Source organism: Suillus subalutaceus (genome assembly GCF_016647625.1).
Source record: "Suillus subalutaceus strain FC151 chromosome Unknown DFJ58scaffold_163, whole genome shotgun sequence".
Taxonomy (NCBI): Eukaryota; Fungi; Basidiomycota; class Agaricomycetes; order Boletales; family Suillaceae; genus Suillus; species Suillus subalutaceus.
In genome coordinates, this window is record NW_024540412.1 from 20492 (window position 1) to 39980 (window position 19489).

At 44.0% G+C, this 19489-nt stretch overlaps 6 protein-coding genes across 6 annotated transcripts; 2 read left to right on the forward strand and 4 right to left on the reverse strand.

Moving 5' to 3' along the window:
• Positions 1-1601: 1601 nt before the first annotated feature.
• Positions 1602-2655, forward strand: DFJ58DRAFT_846205 (uncharacterized protein; the record flags this gene model as incomplete). The annotated part of the gene is made up of 4 exons (XM_041393265.1): positions 1602-1756; positions 1778-1819; positions 1921-2013; positions 2265-2655. The coding sequence occupies 4 exons, from the start codon at positions 1602-1604 to the stop codon at positions 2653-2655; spliced, it is 681 nt and encodes a 226-aa protein (XP_041237942.1).
• Positions 2656-4954: 2299 nt separating this feature from the next.
• Positions 4955-6597, forward strand: DFJ58DRAFT_846206 (PIN domain-like protein; the record flags this gene model as incomplete). The annotated part of the gene is made up of 8 exons (XM_041393266.1): positions 4955-5123; positions 5182-5420; positions 5481-5487; positions 5787-5901; positions 5947-6114; positions 6174-6189; positions 6242-6357; positions 6417-6597. The coding sequence occupies 8 exons, from the start codon at positions 4955-4957 to the stop codon at positions 6595-6597; spliced, it is 1011 nt and encodes a 336-aa protein (XP_041237943.1).
• Positions 6598-13074: 6477 nt separating this feature from the next.
• Positions 13075-14512, reverse strand: DFJ58DRAFT_734009 (uncharacterized protein; the record flags this gene model as incomplete). The annotated part of the gene is made up of 6 exons (XM_041386390.1): positions 13075-13089; positions 13140-13239; positions 13288-13385; positions 13430-13540; positions 13598-13840; positions 13904-14512. The coding sequence occupies 6 exons, from the start codon at positions 14510-14512 to the stop codon at positions 13075-13077; spliced, it is 1176 nt and encodes a 391-aa protein (XP_041237944.1).
• Positions 14513-15267: 755 nt separating this feature from the next.
• On the reverse strand, positions 15268-15531 carry DFJ58DRAFT_668550 (uncharacterized protein; the record flags this gene model as incomplete). The annotated part of the gene is made up of 1 exon (XM_041382706.1): positions 15268-15531. A coding segment is annotated over one exon (264 nt), but the record flags the coding sequence as incomplete, so codon positions are not given.
• Positions 15532-15591: 60 nt separating this feature from the next.
• Positions 15592-16023, reverse strand: DFJ58DRAFT_631468 (uncharacterized protein; the record flags this gene model as incomplete). The annotated part of the gene is made up of 1 exon (XM_041381210.1): positions 15592-16023. A coding segment is annotated over one exon (432 nt), but the record flags the coding sequence as incomplete, so codon positions are not given.
• A 1040-nt stretch (positions 16024-17063) lies between these two features.
• Positions 17064-19393, reverse strand: DFJ58DRAFT_846209 (uncharacterized protein; the record flags this gene model as incomplete). The annotated part of the gene is made up of 10 exons (XM_041393267.1): positions 17064-17479; positions 17533-17591; positions 17644-17789; positions 17840-17926; positions 18010-18184; positions 18205-18422; positions 18476-18536; positions 18649-18861; positions 18912-19104; positions 19306-19393. 10 exons carry the CDS (start codon positions 19391-19393, stop codon positions 17064-17066), a joined length of 1656 nt encoding a protein of 551 aa, XP_041237947.1.
• Positions 19394-19489: the final 96 nt, after the last annotated feature.

The following is a 19489-nucleotide window of genomic DNA, read 5'->3' on the forward strand; positions in this document are numbered from 1 at the left end:
TTCAGCACTCTTTACATAGTTGCACCACCATGCCATCTACACTTCAACACTCAGCCCAACATAAGCATAGTCTATATTTGAGTTATGCTGATTGTGTTAACTAGTACTCTATCTAGATTTCTTACAATAGATATTGAATACATAATTTTGGTATACTAGTACCTTTAGTTCGTGTTCAACATCACAATGTTCTAATTCTCAATCTATGCTAGTATGTTTTCCTTCTGGAATAACCTAGCTTTTCAATGTTTAGTGTAGTTTGCAGATGATATACATCACACCATCTGTTGATTATTATAGCATCTGAGTGACCAATTCCAATCTATGTGTTGGCTATATTAAGCTGATGGTTTCAGATCTTGTTATCTAGCTAAAGCCTGGACTGACATAGACTTTTCTATGGATATCAGAGAATATTAAGGTACTAGTCCTCCTTCCAGTCCTTTGAGAAGTCTTCACTGATCTTTCATTATGATACCTACAGTATATAAACTCCCATAACTTTCTATAACACCACAATTAAATAATAACTTTATTCCAATTCATTCCTGTCCATCTGAAATTGAGTTTTATCTCTTGTCCACTCAGAGCCTTAGGATTGACTTCTAGGCTATGTCTCTGGCCCTACCTTAGGATAGTCTACCTCTGTTGGTTTTTACTCTGGACTTCATCTGGATTAGTCTTTTGAACTTTATTTTTTAGCCTTTTAGAAATTATAGGTGTGAGTTGAGGTAAAGGGCACAGCACATGAGCTGAGGCCAAGCTCTTCAGATCTGTTCCTCCTTAGTACAACCTTCACCTATATGTGGCATATAATGAGTAGTAGTTGTATATATAAAAGGAACAAATGGGTACATATGAGAGTAACATCAACAGTCATATTTTGATAGTATAGAGGTACTTCTCTAACCTCCCTACTGTCTGATTTGATGACTCATGAAAGGTTAAGTGATATTTCTTTAACTTGGTCATTGGAACAAGATATCATGAATTTCTCACTATTCCTCAACATCTTTTGGTTTAAGGTGCCAGATGCATCATTACAATCATGCAACACTGGATTTTCCCCTATGAAGTTGTTTTCTATTCATTTCATTAAGATCATTCTTTTCTTTTACATATGCAATCACTTCTTAGTCACATGCTTCATATGCATTCACATTTGGATCTTTGTCTCAATCAACATATTAATACCTCTCCCTGTTGAATATTCTGCACCCCATGACATGTTGGTATTGAACTCAAGGAGGGGGAGAGAGAACAGATGAAAGATATAAAACTTCCTCAGCCTTTTAATCCAAGACTGAGGTGAGCTCTCTCATTCATAGATATATATTGCTGTTTGTTCCTTCAAAGTGAAGTCCTTTGGCATTTTACTGGTGTCTTTATCTGATTCTATTTATACAGCACTTAAATCAATAGGCATTGATTGCCAATTAGGTCAGTTTATCATCTAACAAAACAGCAACCTCAGAGAGACAGGATCAGAAGGGTCCCAACAAAACTCCCTCGGCATACCTGACATGATTGCTGAATTCGTCAATGAAGAAAGCAGGTGCCTATAGATGTGAGGGATCAAGGTTTCATTATCTGAGGCCACTATGACAAGTCTTGAAGACTACATTAATGGTGCCCTCAATCTGGTCACTCTGACATGGTTTAATATTGAAGAGTATATGAAGCATGTAGCACCAATTGATGGTTCACAGATGGCCATTGCCTTGCAGATAGATGAGAAGGTGGTATCATACAACAAGTAGGCTCACTAGATTGACAGGTCCCACCAGGCCATGCCAACTACACAGCTGCACCTGATGAAGTGAGTGAAGCATTTGAATGGAAATTAAATGGGAGATGTTATACCTATATCTCAAATCAGGGCTTCAATCAGTCTGATCCCATACTTTGGTGCCATTGCAGATGCACATCTAACAGTATACAACAGATGGAACACATTACAGAGTTTTGTTTGAATGAGTTTTGGGACAAAAGCATGTTCTTCACACTATCAGGGTAATATTTTAGGCAGGATGGAGCCTGTTTTTGCGGGTCGGAGGGAACAGTTGTATGTGTGTATTATGACATAACAACTATGGATAAACTCACCAATTCAGAACTTAGCTGCTTGATACTTGAAAAAGATTACCTTGATAACAAAGACGAGCTCAGTCATATATTATCACTGATATTTAGGTCCTATAGGCAAAACATCCCAAAAGTGCAGGAACTCACTGTTCTGTTAAAAAAAAATATCATAATTGCAGGACTAATTCCTTTCTGAACATCAAAGATGTAGAAGTTGTAGTACCGCTCTATGATGTGCAAACTAGTTGGTGGAATTGGGCCCTTTCAACATTGTATAACCCTGCTACTAGTAGTCATAGTAGTGGAGTTGGAGGAGGGAAAAGTGAAAAGAGCAAGGAACTGAGAGACTGCGTGTTAGTCACTGATAATAGGACAGGGTCTCAGCTCACCAATGATCAAACTGCCAGCGGTTCAGACTTGGCAGTGGTAGGGTTAGATCATCCAGTGTCAACAGATGTCATCAGTGAGGGCTCCGGGGATCCTGGGGAGACATCTGTTACTAAAGGAGATGATGACCTGGCAATGTCAGGCTCAGACACAGCAGAGATCAGCCATAAAAGCGGTGTATGAGCTGATTGCAAGTTCATACCTACCCTTCAATACCCTTACAAAAACTCTTAATGACAAAGACTACCTACCTTCTTTTGAAGCATCAACCCTAGAGATGCTTCGCTTTACTGATGTCTCTCTATGATGGCTATAGGGATCTTGTATGACTACCCTGGTGGTGTTGTCAGCCCTTGTGTTAATAACAGTAAGGAAACTTGTACCTGCACATTGTTTCATGTGTGGTTTTCAGGAATCTTGAGTGCATCAAATTCAACCCTACCATCACTATATTGAAATACACTCTCTACCACATGCTCCAACTCTCTAGCTCCTGCCCTACCAAGAACCTGCCATCTAAGAGACAGGCTCTTGTTAAGAGTGTGCAGGTGGAGGATAACCCATAATATTCCCATGCCTTCTGTACCTATTTCCAGACCCCTCATCCTGACTCATTCCTGGTTCATTGATGGACACATTATACTGTCTGGGATCTACCCTGCTACCTAACTACCCCTGATTCCCGGACCTATGCACCCCTGTGCTCTGGATCCCTGCACCTCCACAGCTAGCCTGTGTGATGGTTTATGCCACTCGCATTGAAGTTTATCCTGGCATCCAAAGAACTCAATATCAGTATCAGTATCATAGGTTCCATCCTGTCTCCTAGTTCCAACTCTTGCTTAGCTTCAGTTGTATAGTCTTAAGTGGCGACACCTGCTCAGGAATGCTGTAGCTGAATTCAATAAGTTGGGCCAAGCTGACTTAAGTCATCCATTGTGTGTGATGTGCCGGAACCGAATATTGTAATTGTGTGCGTCATCTAGACAAATTTACCTTTGGCTAATAACTTTGGTATAGTAGATGTGGGCAGTAGCCTGCTGTGACAATCATATTTCCGCATACATGATTTCTTCTCTTTGTGTTCTGAACCTCAGTCACTCATTATCCCTAAACATTCCTTTACACTTCTAAACCTAGTCCCGCCCATTCCCTTGCCTTTCCCTCACTTTCCCTTCCTCTCCGATCTCTGAAATGTCAGACTCGGTAGACCCTTACGTTGGACTTCACCTTGTACCTTCAGATTTGATCTTTCTGCCTGTGGGTTCCACTCCTTGTATAGTACTGACATATTCTAACTTAACTAGACAACAGACCCCTTTAGGGTCGGACACTCTTGCTTACAAGTATAGCAGCTAGTCAGAGCTAAGACCACATATACTGGCTAAGTACCTACAAGTGCCTAGTCAGGTTGAGTTATTTATTCACACTGCCACTGTCATGCATGGTATGGAGTTCATACCAAGACATATACTAATAGCAGTGTAAAAGGAGATAAGTAGAGGAGTGTACAAAGGATATGCTTCTCACTTACATAAGCTTTGTTTCTATTTATTTAGTTGTATTTGTAGTTTCTGTCTCTTTCCATTTGTTCATGTTTATTCAGCCACTTGATTATATCAGTGAGCCATTTAGATATGTTTGTAAGCATGTCATGTAACTCATAATATTCTGACTTGTAAGGACTTTCCATGACTCATCATGTTTTGTCATGATTCGTCATGCTTTGTAATATTTCACTCATGTACTTTAGTAAGCAGCTGATTCAGCACACCAAAAGGCTTGGTTTGTAAGCATAATCTTACCAATCCAGTGATGACTCATTGCTTAGTAAGGATGGTTTCTAAAATGTATATAAGGACTCCATTCTCACATAATATATTAAGTTGTTCCCCGTCCATTCATTTCCCAAACCGTGTGGGAACGTAGGAATTTGAAGTCAGGAGTTTTCCCACTTTCTGTCTCAACACTGTGAGATCACGAAGAAAGTAAAGGCCTATGAGTTGCCTTTGAAAACAATTGTATTCTTTTAGTCTAGATTGATTGTATACTATCTTACAGGGATCGCCTATACAATAATCTATTGTTCTATCTATTGTCTTATGTATTCAAGCCACGTCTAGTTCAGAGAGGTTCATATTACCTACTAGGTTTAAGATTACCTGACAAAATATATATACTCCTTTACTATCAAGAATTGATCTAGCAAAGAAGTAATTTATTACCCTTTGGCCACCCACGAACACCACGTTATCAACCGAGAAGTAGAAAATCTGTTGACCGTGAACTTGAGGAGCTGGCACCTTAGTCTTAAAGAGTACAATTGTGATAGTCATTGTATTCTGATCAACATATAAGACCCTCAAGTAAGAAGACACTGCGCCAAAATTGATGCATTCATGCATTTACCGCCTTTACTGTTGAGTCCTGCACTTAGCTTACCCAAATCTTTGACTTAGCTCGACTTAGCTGCTTAGCTCACATGGCCTACCATGCCGCTATACACCCTCTGCTACCTCATTCACCACCTGTTCAGCAACAGCAGTCGAGCCTTGCTGCACACCTCATTCATCATGACCCTTCCTCTCTCTCTTGCCCAGAGGGCATGAACGGTGCCTGCAGCATCACTCACCTAATTGGTGCCAGCCCTGGTGAGTATTTCAGCTCATCCCTTACAAATTTCTCTCCTCACCTCCCAATATTCCCCAGGATTATACATGTTGACCAGGGAAAGCTGGCCCTTTCAACTGGTACACACTCTGAAGGCAAGTATTTCCTTAGAATATCTTGTTTGGAGAAATTTTAACCACCTCACCAGGGATCTTCCAACCAGCTCAGTATTCCTTTGCTTAGAGACGTCCACAAAGAACTCTGACCAGCTCAGTATTCCTTTCCATGGAGACGTCTGCAAAGAAACCGACCGGCTTAGTATTCCTTTCCCTGGAGATGTCCGCAAAGAATGCGAAACCTGAAGGGTGGGAAACCTGAGTTGACCTTCATGGTCCTAGGTAAATGGTAAGTCTGCAATCTATTCTGTGTATTCACCGGCAAGGCTCATCTACTGTATTTTATCAAGACACCATGTCCGATTCTTCCCGAAGAACAGGTGCATCACTTGGCTATTATCCTTGAACAGCTGACTCAATCCATATCTGGTGTGGCTGTGGCAGCCCCTAAACCACATTATATATAATCTCTGTGGTGGCTTCAACACATCTTTCTTCTCACTACCATCATCATGGGTATAACTGAGTTATGGAAGGTTAGTTTTTGTGATCTTCGCTGTATTGTTGGACTTACACTTAGCCTTGCAGTTGGTTTCCCAAGTACAGAGGGACAAACATTGTCAGCATTCGCCCTTGAAGGGCTCAAGGGACATGTGCAGGACAAAAGCAGCCTTTCAATGATGATGGCCGGTGTTGATGCCAGGTGCGTTGGCCGAGCGTGAGCTGCATCCGGCTAATACTCAAGCAGTGCTTGGCTTTATGCCATCTGCAAGCTGCAGGCCTTTCAACTTGGACATGCCCAGTCAGGCAAAAACCCGGAACTACAGACACTCATGTACAAACTTGTCACCCTAGCTAATGCGCCTGTTTATGCCCACTTCATTTTTGATGGGGAGGACCATCGCGCAGCAAGCAGGTGCAGTCAGTACCTCACTGGCTGATATGAAGCTTATAAGAGCTCCTACAAATATTCAGATTTACATGGTCCATGGTGAGGGTGTTTTTTCATTGTGTTGCAGCAATAGGTTGACAGTTGTGGGTAGGCCAAAGGTGAGGCCGACGCTAACTTAGCATTTTTGTCGAAGGTAGGGAAGATCAGTGCAGTATTGATGGAAGACAGCGATGCTCTATTATTTGGTGCCAAAAAAGTCTTATGCATGTGAGTCCATCTAGCATAATATATATTCATCTAGTGTTCTAACCATGCTACTTGATCAGTGTGGATAATGAAGATGGTACATTCCTTGTAGACACCTACTGTGCTGAAGCCCTATCAAATGACCCGAAAATTCCCTTGACAACTTTCCATCTCCTCCTTTGGGCCATGCTCCGTAGAGGTGACTACAACCCAGTACATGGTGTTCATGTATGCCAGTTCATCTTTGCTTCCACAGTTTGATCCCACTCAGCCTGATCTTACTGTAAATGTCTCACTGCATTCTGCAAAGCTCACCTCGGATGGATGCATCCCAAAATTTACAAGTATTTCAGGAACAATGTATGGTCTGCTGCATGCATGCGTGCAATGTGCCAGGTGGGCCTTCTATACCCACTGTTGTTAGTGCTAACTAAAAGTTTCAAGCTCCAGAAAAATGACAGTAGTGCACAGCCAAAGCCCACATTCAAGGTCAACAAATGAAAAGATCCCAAAGGGGGCGTACCAGTATACGTACTGTGTCACACTATATGCACTATCTTTTGTCGATGCTACTAATGACAGCATTCAAGCTGACAGCGATGATTCAAGTCCTGAAGAGAGCACGTCCTAAGTACCATCACACAACAAGGTTACAATGCCAGCTTGGATTATGGAGCTCACCTCACCTCAGGATGTCATTGACTACTTGGATCAACATACCACTTCTGTGGGACCTTCCTCAGGAGATTCACCGTCTGACTGGCATCCTCATCTATTAGCACAGTATGCAGCTGTGGCGGATATACTATGGCCCGAGGTTGGGGACATGAGTAGCAAGGTTGGGAATTCAGAGCTGAGTGGGGCAAGTGAACTGAAAGTGTGCACTGATGAAGAGGGGAGGGAAGTTATTGACCTTACTGTTGAGTAATTTTGTTTTTGTACACTCGACTTTAACATACATGGCTCTCATTCCATTGGTCCTTTGATGAGATGAGAGCAAATGACATGAAATTTCCAGTATGTCAATTAGTGTACATATCATGGAAAATGGCATTTCAATGAGGCACAGAAGCATTGGGAAGGGAATCCTGCTCGTTTATCTGAAGTGCAGGATGTCATTAAGTCAGTCTGACACAAGACAAATAGCGAGGGTGCTGACAGAACTCACTCAATCACGATGTCGAAAGGATGCATAGATAGGATCCTAATGTTGATCCACTTATGCTGCCAGAGGGAGACCTATATAGGTCTCATCAGAATGCTGCATGAAGGGGATAATGTTAGTTATATGATTATTCACCTCTACAGTACACTTTTCTATGTGTTTTATCTCTATATACTTACAGTATCATTCCTCACATTTCTCTGACTATCTACATGACTTCCTGATCTCCCTAGGATGTCCCTAGGTCGAGTTATCCCTTACCTTTGGGTTGTGGCATGTCTGTTTACATTTGTTTACCAAACATCACCCATATCCTAGAGTCCAGTGCTCCCTACCTCTTTGGCAACTTACTCTGGACTCTAGTCCTGATCACATCTGGTCACTGATTAGCCTCTAGAAGCAGCCCACTCCATTCCCATCTTAACAGATAAGACAGCTACTGACAACCTCATCTTAGAGTTGTGTACCTCAAGCACATGAATCATAATGTACCAAGCATTCAGCACCACTGCCTGGAATTTATGGACAAGGTGTTTCAATCCCAAAAATGGGATAAGGACTATGCTCAAGTTAACCCTCATAATCTCTGGTTGATATTCACCTCAGAATAGCTCACTTCATTCCTATGAGCATCAATTCTATCAACTCCAGTGCACCAGGCAGCTGTAGTAATGGATATCAATACCTTCAGAAAGACATTCTGTCTGCCCTCCCTAATGACCCTATCACTTCCAGTCATCTTCTAGATTCCTCAGATCCAAGATGGACAGTGGACAAAAGTGGTTTCCTTTGCTGTGACAACCACATATATCAAGCCATGGAATTTCATCTTCATGGATTTCATTGAATAACTTCCAGACTCCTCTAGCTTCACAGTCATCCTTATCATCATAGATTATCTGTTCAAACAAACAACATTTGTTCCTACTCATGATACTATTATGTCTCTAGATCTCAGATAACTATTCCTATTCCACATCTTCTCAAAGCATGGAGTCCCATCCCATGTCACTTCCAACCAAGTTACAGAATTCATATCCCACGTCTTCCAGTGATGCTGAGGAATGATAGCTGAATACTAAGGGAAAGTGTATGTAGTGGGTCTCTCAAGTGCTCCTCTGGATATGAGTGAAAGCTGTCTCAAGGGGATTGCTACTGAAATGATTCCTCTAATAAAAGATGAGGGAGATCAATAACCAGTGCTTTGGTCTAGAGGCCTAAGTGGAAAACTAAAGAAAATATACACCCAAAAGTGAAAAGCGCTGACAAAAGGTACCTAAAGAGCACTTATAAAGCAGAAAGTGCAAAAAGGTATGCTTTAAGGTTAAAGCGTGCTTTGTGTGGTCTTAATGGAGTGCTTCAAGTGGAGTTGGCAACCAATTGGAGAATCAAGGGCAATGATAGTTGTGGATATGGACACTTAAGGATGTCAAAGTGCCAATAGAATAGAAACTTGTAGATTTTGATAGAAACTTGTGCTATACACTCTGATGGTAGTGAAACAGGTGTAAGTAACAGAAAAACAAACATAGTGACATGTAAGGTATGCTAAGCGAGTTCCCAGGACTCAGAACTGAGTAGGGAGACTAAGGTATGCAATGAGATAAATCAGGGTTCATAATGAAATATAAGAGTAAGTACAAATCCCTGCTTGATGGAATATGAGTTCTGATGAATGGAATGCACACCAATGGACCTTGGAGGACTACGACAGGACATGCAGAGGAAGGGCAACAGATCCTGTGGGAGTGCGAGAAAGTTAGTGAGTACATTGTGAAGGGATGTGGACTATACCCATGTGCACCTGTGGAGATTCTAGTCTCTACACTAGTCCCTCAGAAAGGCACTGGATATGATCCTTCACTTCACTTCAGTTGGAACTCCTATCCTTGGCAGAATTTGGATATAACAATGCTCTGAGTGCTACTACCAGAGTTTCACCCTTCTTCACTAATAAGGAATATCATCCAAACATTTCCATACATCTGGAATGTGATCTCTCCTTCACCCATGCCCAGGATTATACCATAGATCTTGACAAACCTCACCAGTTCCACCAGGAAGAAATGTCCCATGTACAGGAGTGCCATCAAGGCTTTGCTGATGCTAGATGAAAGCCAGCTTCAGACTTTAAGGTCAGAGATTAAGCCTTTGTCAAAACAAAATATTTCTGATTCACATGTCAATCCAAGAAGCTCTCAGAAAAGAACTTAGGCCCTTTTGACATCATATCTCATCCTAGCATTCACTCCTTTACCATCTGTCTTCCAGACTCCATGCAATCTGTACACCCTGTCTTCCATATCTCTCAGCTAGAACCTGCAAGTTCTAACACCATTCCTAATTGTATCCAACCATCCCCACCTCTGGTTGAGGTCAATGCAGAACTGGAATATGAAAATTCTGAAACCCTAGACTCCAAGATTGACTGCCAGAGACATTATTGCCAACTTCTGTACTTAGTATGCTGGGCCAGATATAAAGGAACAGACTAAGAAATGACCTTTTGACTTGCCCTGCTCCTTAGCTTATGTTTGTTCCCTATAGCATGGAAAACTAATGTTTTTGGACTTGGCATGGCTGGGAACGAAGAGAGAGATGGATGAGGAAAGAAACACCAGAGAGGCCTTCCCAGGTGTTTGGGCAGGGACAAGGACAAATCCGTCAAGGATTGGCCTGTATCCAGGTGCATGCCAAAGGGAGGGAGAATCCAACCCTGAGCAAAGGCCAGGCGGAGCCGCAGGGGCAAGGAACGAGGCATGCTGCCCAAATGCGAGAAGGCGGAGTCCACTGTGCTAGACAGGACTGAGGTTTTCAATGTATCGGAGTGCAAGTAAGTCAATATTATGCCAGTAACGCAGAAAAGTGTCTGACAACCAGCGTCCCAGGGCTGTGACAACATCAGGAGGAACCCCAGACAATAGCAGTTCTGTCAGTCTGCCAATATGAAATGAGTGTCCTGAGGCAATCGGAGTTCCTAAAGCTGGCCAAATTGAGTTACAGCATGTGATGAATTTCCGTACAGTGAGACAACGGATTCCAGCAGGGGAGAGGTAGCAGAAAAGTAGGAGATGCTTCTTGAATTGAGTGTGAGATGGTGTTCCAATGCCCTGATTGGGTCAGAGAGGTCACACTGATGACAGATAATGACAATTTCTCCTTTTTTTTCTTCACTTTGGTAAGTGGAAGATGGAGTTTAGGCGAGCCGTTGGCATTGAAAGCTGCAGAAAGGTTATTCCTGCATGCAAAGTGATAGGTTTGGAAGGACGTTTCCCAAGGTGACAGAATTTTTCCCAGGCTGAAGTTGGCCCCACATTGCTGAACAAGCAGCAGCCAGGCAGCATGCATCAAACCTCTGTGAGAGATCTAAGTTGGAAGCCAAGACCAGCAGCATCAAATAGGTGACTGGTAGCTGCTGAGGACGTGAGCAAGAGCTGGGAGCTAGGCTTGAGACACCATTCAAAATGAAGTGGAGGCGAGAACTGCCTAACCATGGTGCATTGTGGTAAGTATGCCAGGCTTTAAGGGCTGACATATGGTTCCGAACTGAGTCCCAAGCGAGAGGATGCAAAAGCACATAGCAGAGCTTCACTGGCAGGACAATGGGCCTCAGGAGGAATGTGTTCTAGATCGCAAAAGAGAAGAAAGCTGTAAATAGCACTGCAGTATTTGCAGAGTGTTGAATTAGCCCAGGCTGCATTGAGAGCTTGCTGGGTACGAAGAAGAGCCTGGACCTGAAAGATGAACAGCTGGGAGGTCAGAAGAAAGGAGAAAGGAGCAACCAGAGGACACTGAGATCACACAAGGATATCAGTCAAACACTGACTGATAGACTGGATTGCAATACAGGTGAGATGTACAAACTTGGAAGGTGTCTGAGATACAAAATTAAAAATGAATAAAATAAAATACACTGAATTACACAAGGCAAACAAACTTTTTGAGGTAAGAAGGAAGTGGAGGGGAAACCTAAACCGTGCAACAGAACATAGAAATATGCCTCTAGAGATACCATCTGAAAGGTTGTCGGCTGATTTGACCCAATCCACTGAGAGCCAGATATCATGGTCAAGAGCGAAGAATGAGAGGTGCTGAAGAATATCATTTTGAGTGAGGCTGCAAGATCTGCCCGCCTGTAGAGCCCCCACGATGCCTTGATTATCTGAATAAAACTGCAGATGCACATTCCACAGACCTGAGTGGACAAGGGCATGCAAGCCAAGATCAATAGCAACCATTTCTGCCCAGCTAATATCACGACCATCCGTGTCTCAGTCAGGCAAGAGACACCAGGCCAGCCAGGGGGTGTCAGCAAGAAATCTGATCCCAAAAGCTTCCATCAACAAGAGTTAGTGCCCAGATGGAGTGTCCACCACTCAACATCCTTCAAGGACTTTCTGGGTGATCTTGTGGGAAAGCAGAGGCGAAGAGGATGAGGCACCCCTCACAAAGAACAAGGCAGCAGTGCTGGAGACAACCTATGATGCCTTCGCAGTCAGCCCGAGTGACAGAGCCACCTGGGACCCAAGGTGCAAGGTGAGCAAGGTATTTGGATTGTTTGGCAAGTGGTATGGAGACCAGTTTGTTGGATAGGTCCCACTTGAAGCCGAGATAGAGAAAAAGGAAGGCAAATGCTTTGAATTTTTCCCGAGTCCAAGGCCAGCCAAGATCAGAGGCAATTTGGAAGATGAGAGATTCGTCATAAGTGTATAGCCATTGTCCAAATGGGGATGGATACTACAGCAGCAAGGGAAGAAGGATGAGTCAGTTAGTAGAATGGAGAGGGAAAAAAAGGAGCGAGAGGGCAAGCTTACTGTAGGATAGCGAAAGAAAATATAATTGTCAACCCATTTCAATAATGTTTACAATGCCATTGAATTGTAATAGATGGCAACAATTGCATCACCAGGGCGCCCGAACATACCATGAGAGCTCGCACCTCCAAACAAGGCTGCATGATCAATCCAGATTTGAACAATCCCATCAACCACATACATCACACAGACAAATTGTTGGTCTTCGGGTGCAATAGGAGAAGGAGGAAGCACAGGCAGTAGAGCCTCAACCCCAGTGAAAACAAGCAAGATAGAGGTTGATATGTATCGAAAAAGGTAGATACAAATTGACAGTTCAATATGAATCAATGTGTAACGTGAAAAATGAGACTCTTATCAATGTTATTGATAGAGATCGAACTAGTAATATTTACAGATTGATATGCGTTTGATCTCGCTCCAGGTTGTTTTTGCACCCACAATCGAGCCACATTGATAGACAATGAAACACGTGAATTGAATTATAGGTATTGCTACGCAGGGATATACATCAATGCAGAACGAAACACGACGATGCAGAGCGAAAAATGATGGAAAAAAAACAGCACCCACTAGTGCAGTCTGCCCAGTAACCCAGCTACACCCCCCTGCCCTCCGTTGGATCCAGCGAACTCTTCCTCAGCGTTGCCTTGAGCCCCACTTGTAGCGACTGCCGTCAATGCATTTGTTGCCAGCTGTAGTAATACATTGTAGTTAGTTTGCATGCACTACTATAGATAGACTCACCAATGCTTTAGCTCACACTTCAAATACCTGATGGGGAGCGCATCAGGTTGAGTAGAGAATAAAAAAAAATCACATACGGCCTTGTCTGCAGTGGGTAGTTGCTCCCAATATACCTTGAACTGCTTCGCTGTGCCCAGCAGGTTCCCAGCGGCTTTCCACACACTTGCACATAGGTTCCTATCAAGGACTGTTAGAATTAATCTCGACTTAAGAATATACACATACCGTGCATTAATTGTCTTCTGGATGCGCATTGCCTTGGCCTTATTTGGTGCATTCGGATCTTTCGGCACTGCGGGAGTCTTTGCTTTCACCGGACGAGGCTTCGGTTTTGATTTGCATTGACTGCGGAGGGTGCAGGAATCACACTTGTGGTGACAGCAATAATAGATGATGTTGATGGTGTCGCAGGAATAGGTGGTGTCACGGGAATAGGTGGTGTCGCAGGAATAGGTGGTGATGATGAGCTCAAAGGTGTCTGTTGGAAGGTGCCAGAAACACCAGCTACCCTAGTAGAGCCGTGTTTACTACTTACCTGAGGAACAATGCTAGCTGATGAGACCTCAGGCATGTTGACATGAGTGGGTTTGGGAATGGCTGGATCCGTTGCTGTAGTCTCCGTGACGGCATTGCTCAGATCGATGGAGTTGTGATTACTAATCATTTTCAACATAGGATCTATAAGGCCGTCGAGAGAGACAGAGTCCGGAACAGTGGTAGGGATGCTGGGAGTATTAGGCTCGATGGGAATGGTAGACTCGACGGGAATGGTACTAGACTAGATGGGAATGGTGATAGGCTCAACAAGAATGGTAGACTCAACGGGGAGTTCTGAAGTAACACTGGTAGGGCTGTCCACATCCATAGTATACTCGAACTCTGCGTCCTCTGGTAGAATTGCCTCGATTTTTTGCTTCTTGCTGCGTGATGATGATGAGTCCGCATTTGCTCGCTTCTTGCCATTAGTGATATGATACTTGTACCACTGTGAGTAGCTTTGTGTCGCGAGAAAATCTGCCTTCCAGTTGTCTGAACAGTAACGAAACTCGCTGAAATTCATCCTGATTGTGTGGTAGAATGTTTTCTTGACGTCGAGTGCCACCTGCAACCATCCAGGGGGGAGCTTTAGATTCCCCTGGTTGAGTTGATGGAGGTAAGCAAAGAACACATTGCAAATAATCTTCGTGCGATGGCCATCCACGGGCACCCCATCGGCATCTTCAATATATTGGCAAGCTACGTTTTCACCCTTGGCAAGTCTGGATGACCCACGCATGCTTGTGGATGAGCTGAGCTTGGTAACACTCTTTTCGGTCTGAACATGCTGTGTCCATTTTGCTCGACTCCAAAACTTGACAGATGGGAAATTTGCGGGACTGAGCTCCTTGTTGACATTGTCTCCTAGTGCGGAAATTGTCGTCAAATCTTGGAGATTCCGCCCACATGGCATTTGAAAGGGTGATAAACGAGCCTCTGTGATTTGTGTTAGGGTGTAAATAACATAGAAAACCAACTCACTGTAATGCCTCTAGTTTCGCTGTGAGGAGTTCTCTATCCCATGCTAATTGACGGTTCTGTTGCTCGAGTGCATGAATATGCTGCTTGGACTCCTCTAATTGGTTCTCAAGACACATATATGCACTACTATTGTTGGAGTCCAGGGACAAGCAACTGCTATTTCTAGAGAAAAGAGAGCTGCGTGAAGATGCACCACTCGCGAGGCTTGCTGAGTCCAATGGGGATGATTCATAGCCGTCAACTGGTGGGGTGCCAAGGTGTCCATAATGAGGGGTATCTTCAAGATGTCCGAAGAAATCCCTAGAGAAATCGAATGGTTGGTTAGAGTTGTGTATATTGTTATTCATAGTGTAGGTGAGGGCAAAGGATTATTGATGTGACACAATGATAGCGAGAGGAAAGGTGTCGTCAATGTATCAAGAACTCAAACTCACTGCATCCAATTATTTCAAACTCCAATCAATGTATCGTTGAGTTACGCTAAGTCCATCATCATATTGCTAGTACTAGTAGTACTACCTACCATGGAACCACTGCCACAATATGTACAGGACTTTTTTAACATGTCCTCAGAACCCGACCTCAACGGTTATGATGTGGACACAAGGTATGTGTCTGTCTGTTGTAGGATAATCAATCTAACATCATTGTCAGCATTTGTGTATCAGATGGCCGATCTGACACACCTCATAGCTTACTCTCATACAGCTGAGCACCATCGATCGAAAGCATGAGTATAGGATCACCATCCTTTATCTTTCCTGATCTGACAGCATCGAGATAGTCTGTTCCATGAAAGAAATCTTCGTAAGCATCAATGACATCACCATTTTCCCTGAGCTTGTCGAGAAGAGCATTGGTGGCATCATCCCAGTATCGCATTTTTTGCGCACTGCTGGGGTCCCTCCAAAGCGCTTGAATTTGGTCTGCGACAGGGATAGTCTCGAAGACCCGAACAGGTACCTTTTTCCTCCCTCAACTCTTGCGTAAGATGTTCTGGTCGTAACGATCTTTCCTGCACTTTGGACACTTGTCGTTGTGTCGCCAGGGCCCACAAAATGCTATGCATAAGTCTATGCACATGTCATGCAGGATAGGCTGAATGCCACTGAGTAGAGCGACTTGATGACGGATTTGATAGTGCGATAACACTTCGGAATCAGGAAAGTGCTCCATAATAGCACTGCGTATTGAATTGTATGCAGCTTCGGTGGTATCAGCAAGGAATAGCTTTAGCGACAGTAGTATGTCGGGATCATCAATACTCAGAATCTCTTGAGGTGGGTTGCGAAGGCGTTCAAGAGCATCTAGCTCAATATTGATAACTCCATTGTCTAACGTTGCACCACGAAGAGCCTGAATAAAGATCATTGCATCTTTGATATCATCGAGTTGAGAGAGTCGAGAGAATTCTGCTAGGTCTGCATCATTCAGTCCAACAGTATGGTCTGTTCGAGGGTCTGCATCATTAGTGCCCCCTGGAATTTCTTCCTCCTCGGGCTCATGGGGTGGCACATTCTTGTCTCTGTCATGTCCCTGGGAGTCCTCGAGATTCTGCAACTCGGAAGTATCATCCTGTCCTGCATACCCGTCTGAGTCATCTTGCCCTGCATACACGTCCAAGTCATCCAGGCCAGGAAAGGCATTATCATAATGTTCGAATTCATCCAGATAGACCCGAGGCATGTTATGATACATGCTGGCAAACACCTGCGCATTTTGTAAGACAATCACAGAGGTACTCCTCCTCCATAGTATGATCGTGATGTTGTAAATTACCCGAAGTGAGCAACTTGGTAAAAGTGTGTAGGTTGACTTGGAGGAAATGCAGGACCGTGAAAAATACCCAGACCAGTATGCAGGAAATGCAGGAATTGTGTAAGTTCGTGCAAAAATGCAGGAATGTGAGTGCTGTAGAGTGTAGAAATGAAAAACCAAATCTTATCTTCAGAATGTAGGATTGTTTGTATCGACATACATCAACATTCTTCGTTTTATATTTATTGTATCTATCTCGTTTGATTTATATCCACCTCGATTTTGCTTGTTTCCCTGGGCCTCAACATCAATCACAGCTGCATGGTTGCAGAAAGCCAGATGCACCCAAGCACACACAGTGAGATCCAACAAGTCAAGGCCAGCAGTGAGGTGAGAGAAGGAGGCCCGAACCTCATCTGCATAAGAGTTGGAAGGGGCGAGAGAGGACAAGCGGCCAGGTGAGTGACCCCCTGGAATGTGCAAGGTAAAACCTAAAGGGGTTGGAGAGGGGAGGGCAGAGGAGGATGGCAGAGGAGAAGCTGGAGGGAAGCCAAGGAACTCAGGATGGGAGGCCCACTGTTTCCCCTTGGATTTCTTCTCCAGCTGAATAGATGATAGTAGAGTCGGCAAGTCAGATTGGGACGTGTTTTGGGGTATAATTGCAAATATAGTGATGATGTGGGGTCATATGAGAAGTGGCACCTGTGTCTGCATTCCAGTCAACGTCACATTCTGGACAGTGGAGGACATGTTTGCAGCTGCAGTGACACTGGAGGAGGAAGTGGGCGAGGCATTGGACCCAGCTTCCTGATGGTGAAGAAGTCGTCCCAGGCATTGAAATGCATAGCGGGAAGCTGCTGGATGTGGGTAGACTCGAGGGTGGTCCAGATCTTGACAGGGTTGTCCTGAACATCCTCAAAGTGCAGCCTCTGGTCTGCAGAACAGTGTAGAAACAGTTCTCCTGCAGCCTTGTCCTGCTTCTGATCCCACTTGGCTTGCTCCTCCGCCAGAGTGGCTGGAGGGCGAGTCTCCTTGCCAGAGACAAGCAGCCAGAGTCCCTTGGTGCGAAGATAAGCCTTCATCTCTCCTTTCCAGGTAGAGATTGGGGGGACCACAGAGCTCCTCCTGTACAATGTTCCCCCTCATATCATCAAAGTCATGGGCCACTGGTCCTCCGACTCCTTCCTGCGTTACTGGCAGCTCTTGGAACACATTGCTCCTCTTCTTGGCCGGCCTTGTTCTTGAAGAGTGTCCTACCAGAAACATGATTGCTAGTAGAGTCAAATGATTTAAAGAAACACGTACATGTTCCACCACTTCTTTAGTACCCCCACCCAATCTGTATCTTCACAGTCACAAATGAAGTTGATTATGTTGTGGTAAAACTCCAGGTATTTGAAGTTGCTGTCGATGTCCAACCATTTATTCTGCATGCCGATTCCAAAACATGCCTGCAAATTAAACAGTGTGAGACAACATTTGCAAGTAAACTAGGACTTACCGCATAAGCAATATGCTCTGCTTCGACAGTTGTCATGTCGTGTAGTGCAGCATTACAAGTTTGTGTCACCCATGAGTCTTGACCTAGCTGTTGACGGGCTCGTAAATATATGACACATTACCTAGGCACAGTATTAGTGAGACTAATGACTATACTGAAGAAAAACATACACGTTCGATGAGATAGCCCTGGAGGAGGCTGTCTATCATAGTGTCATCGTCGTAGTCACATCCAGGGGGTTTCCCAGACCAAAGGAATGCGGGGAAGTCATTTGCAGTCATGCAAATTCCTCCACTGGCAAGTTTCTTCTGGCCCCTGAGGAATGCGAATCTCAGTGAGAACACACTGTATGAAACAATATGTACTTAGCTGGGTCTCTGTTAAATTTTGCAAGATGCGAAACAGGAAAAAGAAAGGACGCTAAAACAGGGTGATTCACACCCAAATGTGATCTGGAGGGATTACCGTTGTAGATAGCAGGTTTTAAACCACCATCTGACGGAATTGGTGCCGCATAGTGTCCAATCTGTGACTTCAAACAAGCCGCATCATCTGATCGTGTCGCACTGATAACTGTATTCACCTATTACAGGTCTAAGTACGCGATATATGCGCATATAAGTAGCATATACTCACCTTCTGGGTGACTTTAGTCAGCTCCCTGGCTTCGGTGTGATTGTTAATGAGTGTCCACATGCTTGGAGCCAAGTGGAGCAGTTGCTGATAGTTCCATGCATATCAACCGTGAGTCTTTGATAACCTAAATATGACATTAGCTTGAGATATTTTTTGGATTAGATTGGACTTACATGGCAGACAGTCTCTTCTTGCGGGTCTGTTTCTCGGCCTTGGATTCATCAAGCTCTCCCTTCGCTGCGGCTTCCTCTTGTTGAAGTAGACATCCAATCTTGATGAGCTTGTCGACCTTGCAAAAACAGTCAACACAGCGTGCGATTCCACGTGCAGCCACCAGGTACTCCTCATGGGGATCTTCCTTGCCTTCCTTAGATTTCTTGGCTGTCCTAATGATTGTAAGTGAATGCTTGGTTCCAATAGATAGGATCAAACTCACTTTGATTTTGAAGCCATCTTACTGCTGCTTGAGTGGGCATGTTTTTTGACTTGCTTTCTTGGGGGAGGAGTATGAGAACCTTCGGAAGAACTTGGAGAGCTACTGTCGCTATTGGAGGAGACTGAGGATTCAGAGGATATGGAGATTGATCTGGAACACTTTTGGACACCATGAGAGTAATAATGGGTACAATCTATATGTGCAACCATAATTTCAATCTTGATGCATGCTGTAGACTTGTGCTGATACTTTACAGGGTATCAATGCATGCTGTTGACTCATGCTGATACTTCGAAACGACTCGTACTACCGTGGGACTGACTCAGAAGAGTGGTGCACGTCGAGCTGAGACAACCAGTATTAATGTTACCAATAGTATGATTATCGCACTCACCTGAAGGTTGGACAGACGATGAAATCTTCCGCTGGTATCCCACGAAACATGCTTCACACATGAACCAACCCAGCTGGCCAGGAATCATGTTAGCAATGTAATGGCATGGGTCATTCTTGAGTATGTGTTTAAGGCAAGCCGGTCTATCGCAGTTACAGTCTTCTTGGGCAACAGCGTCTTCTGT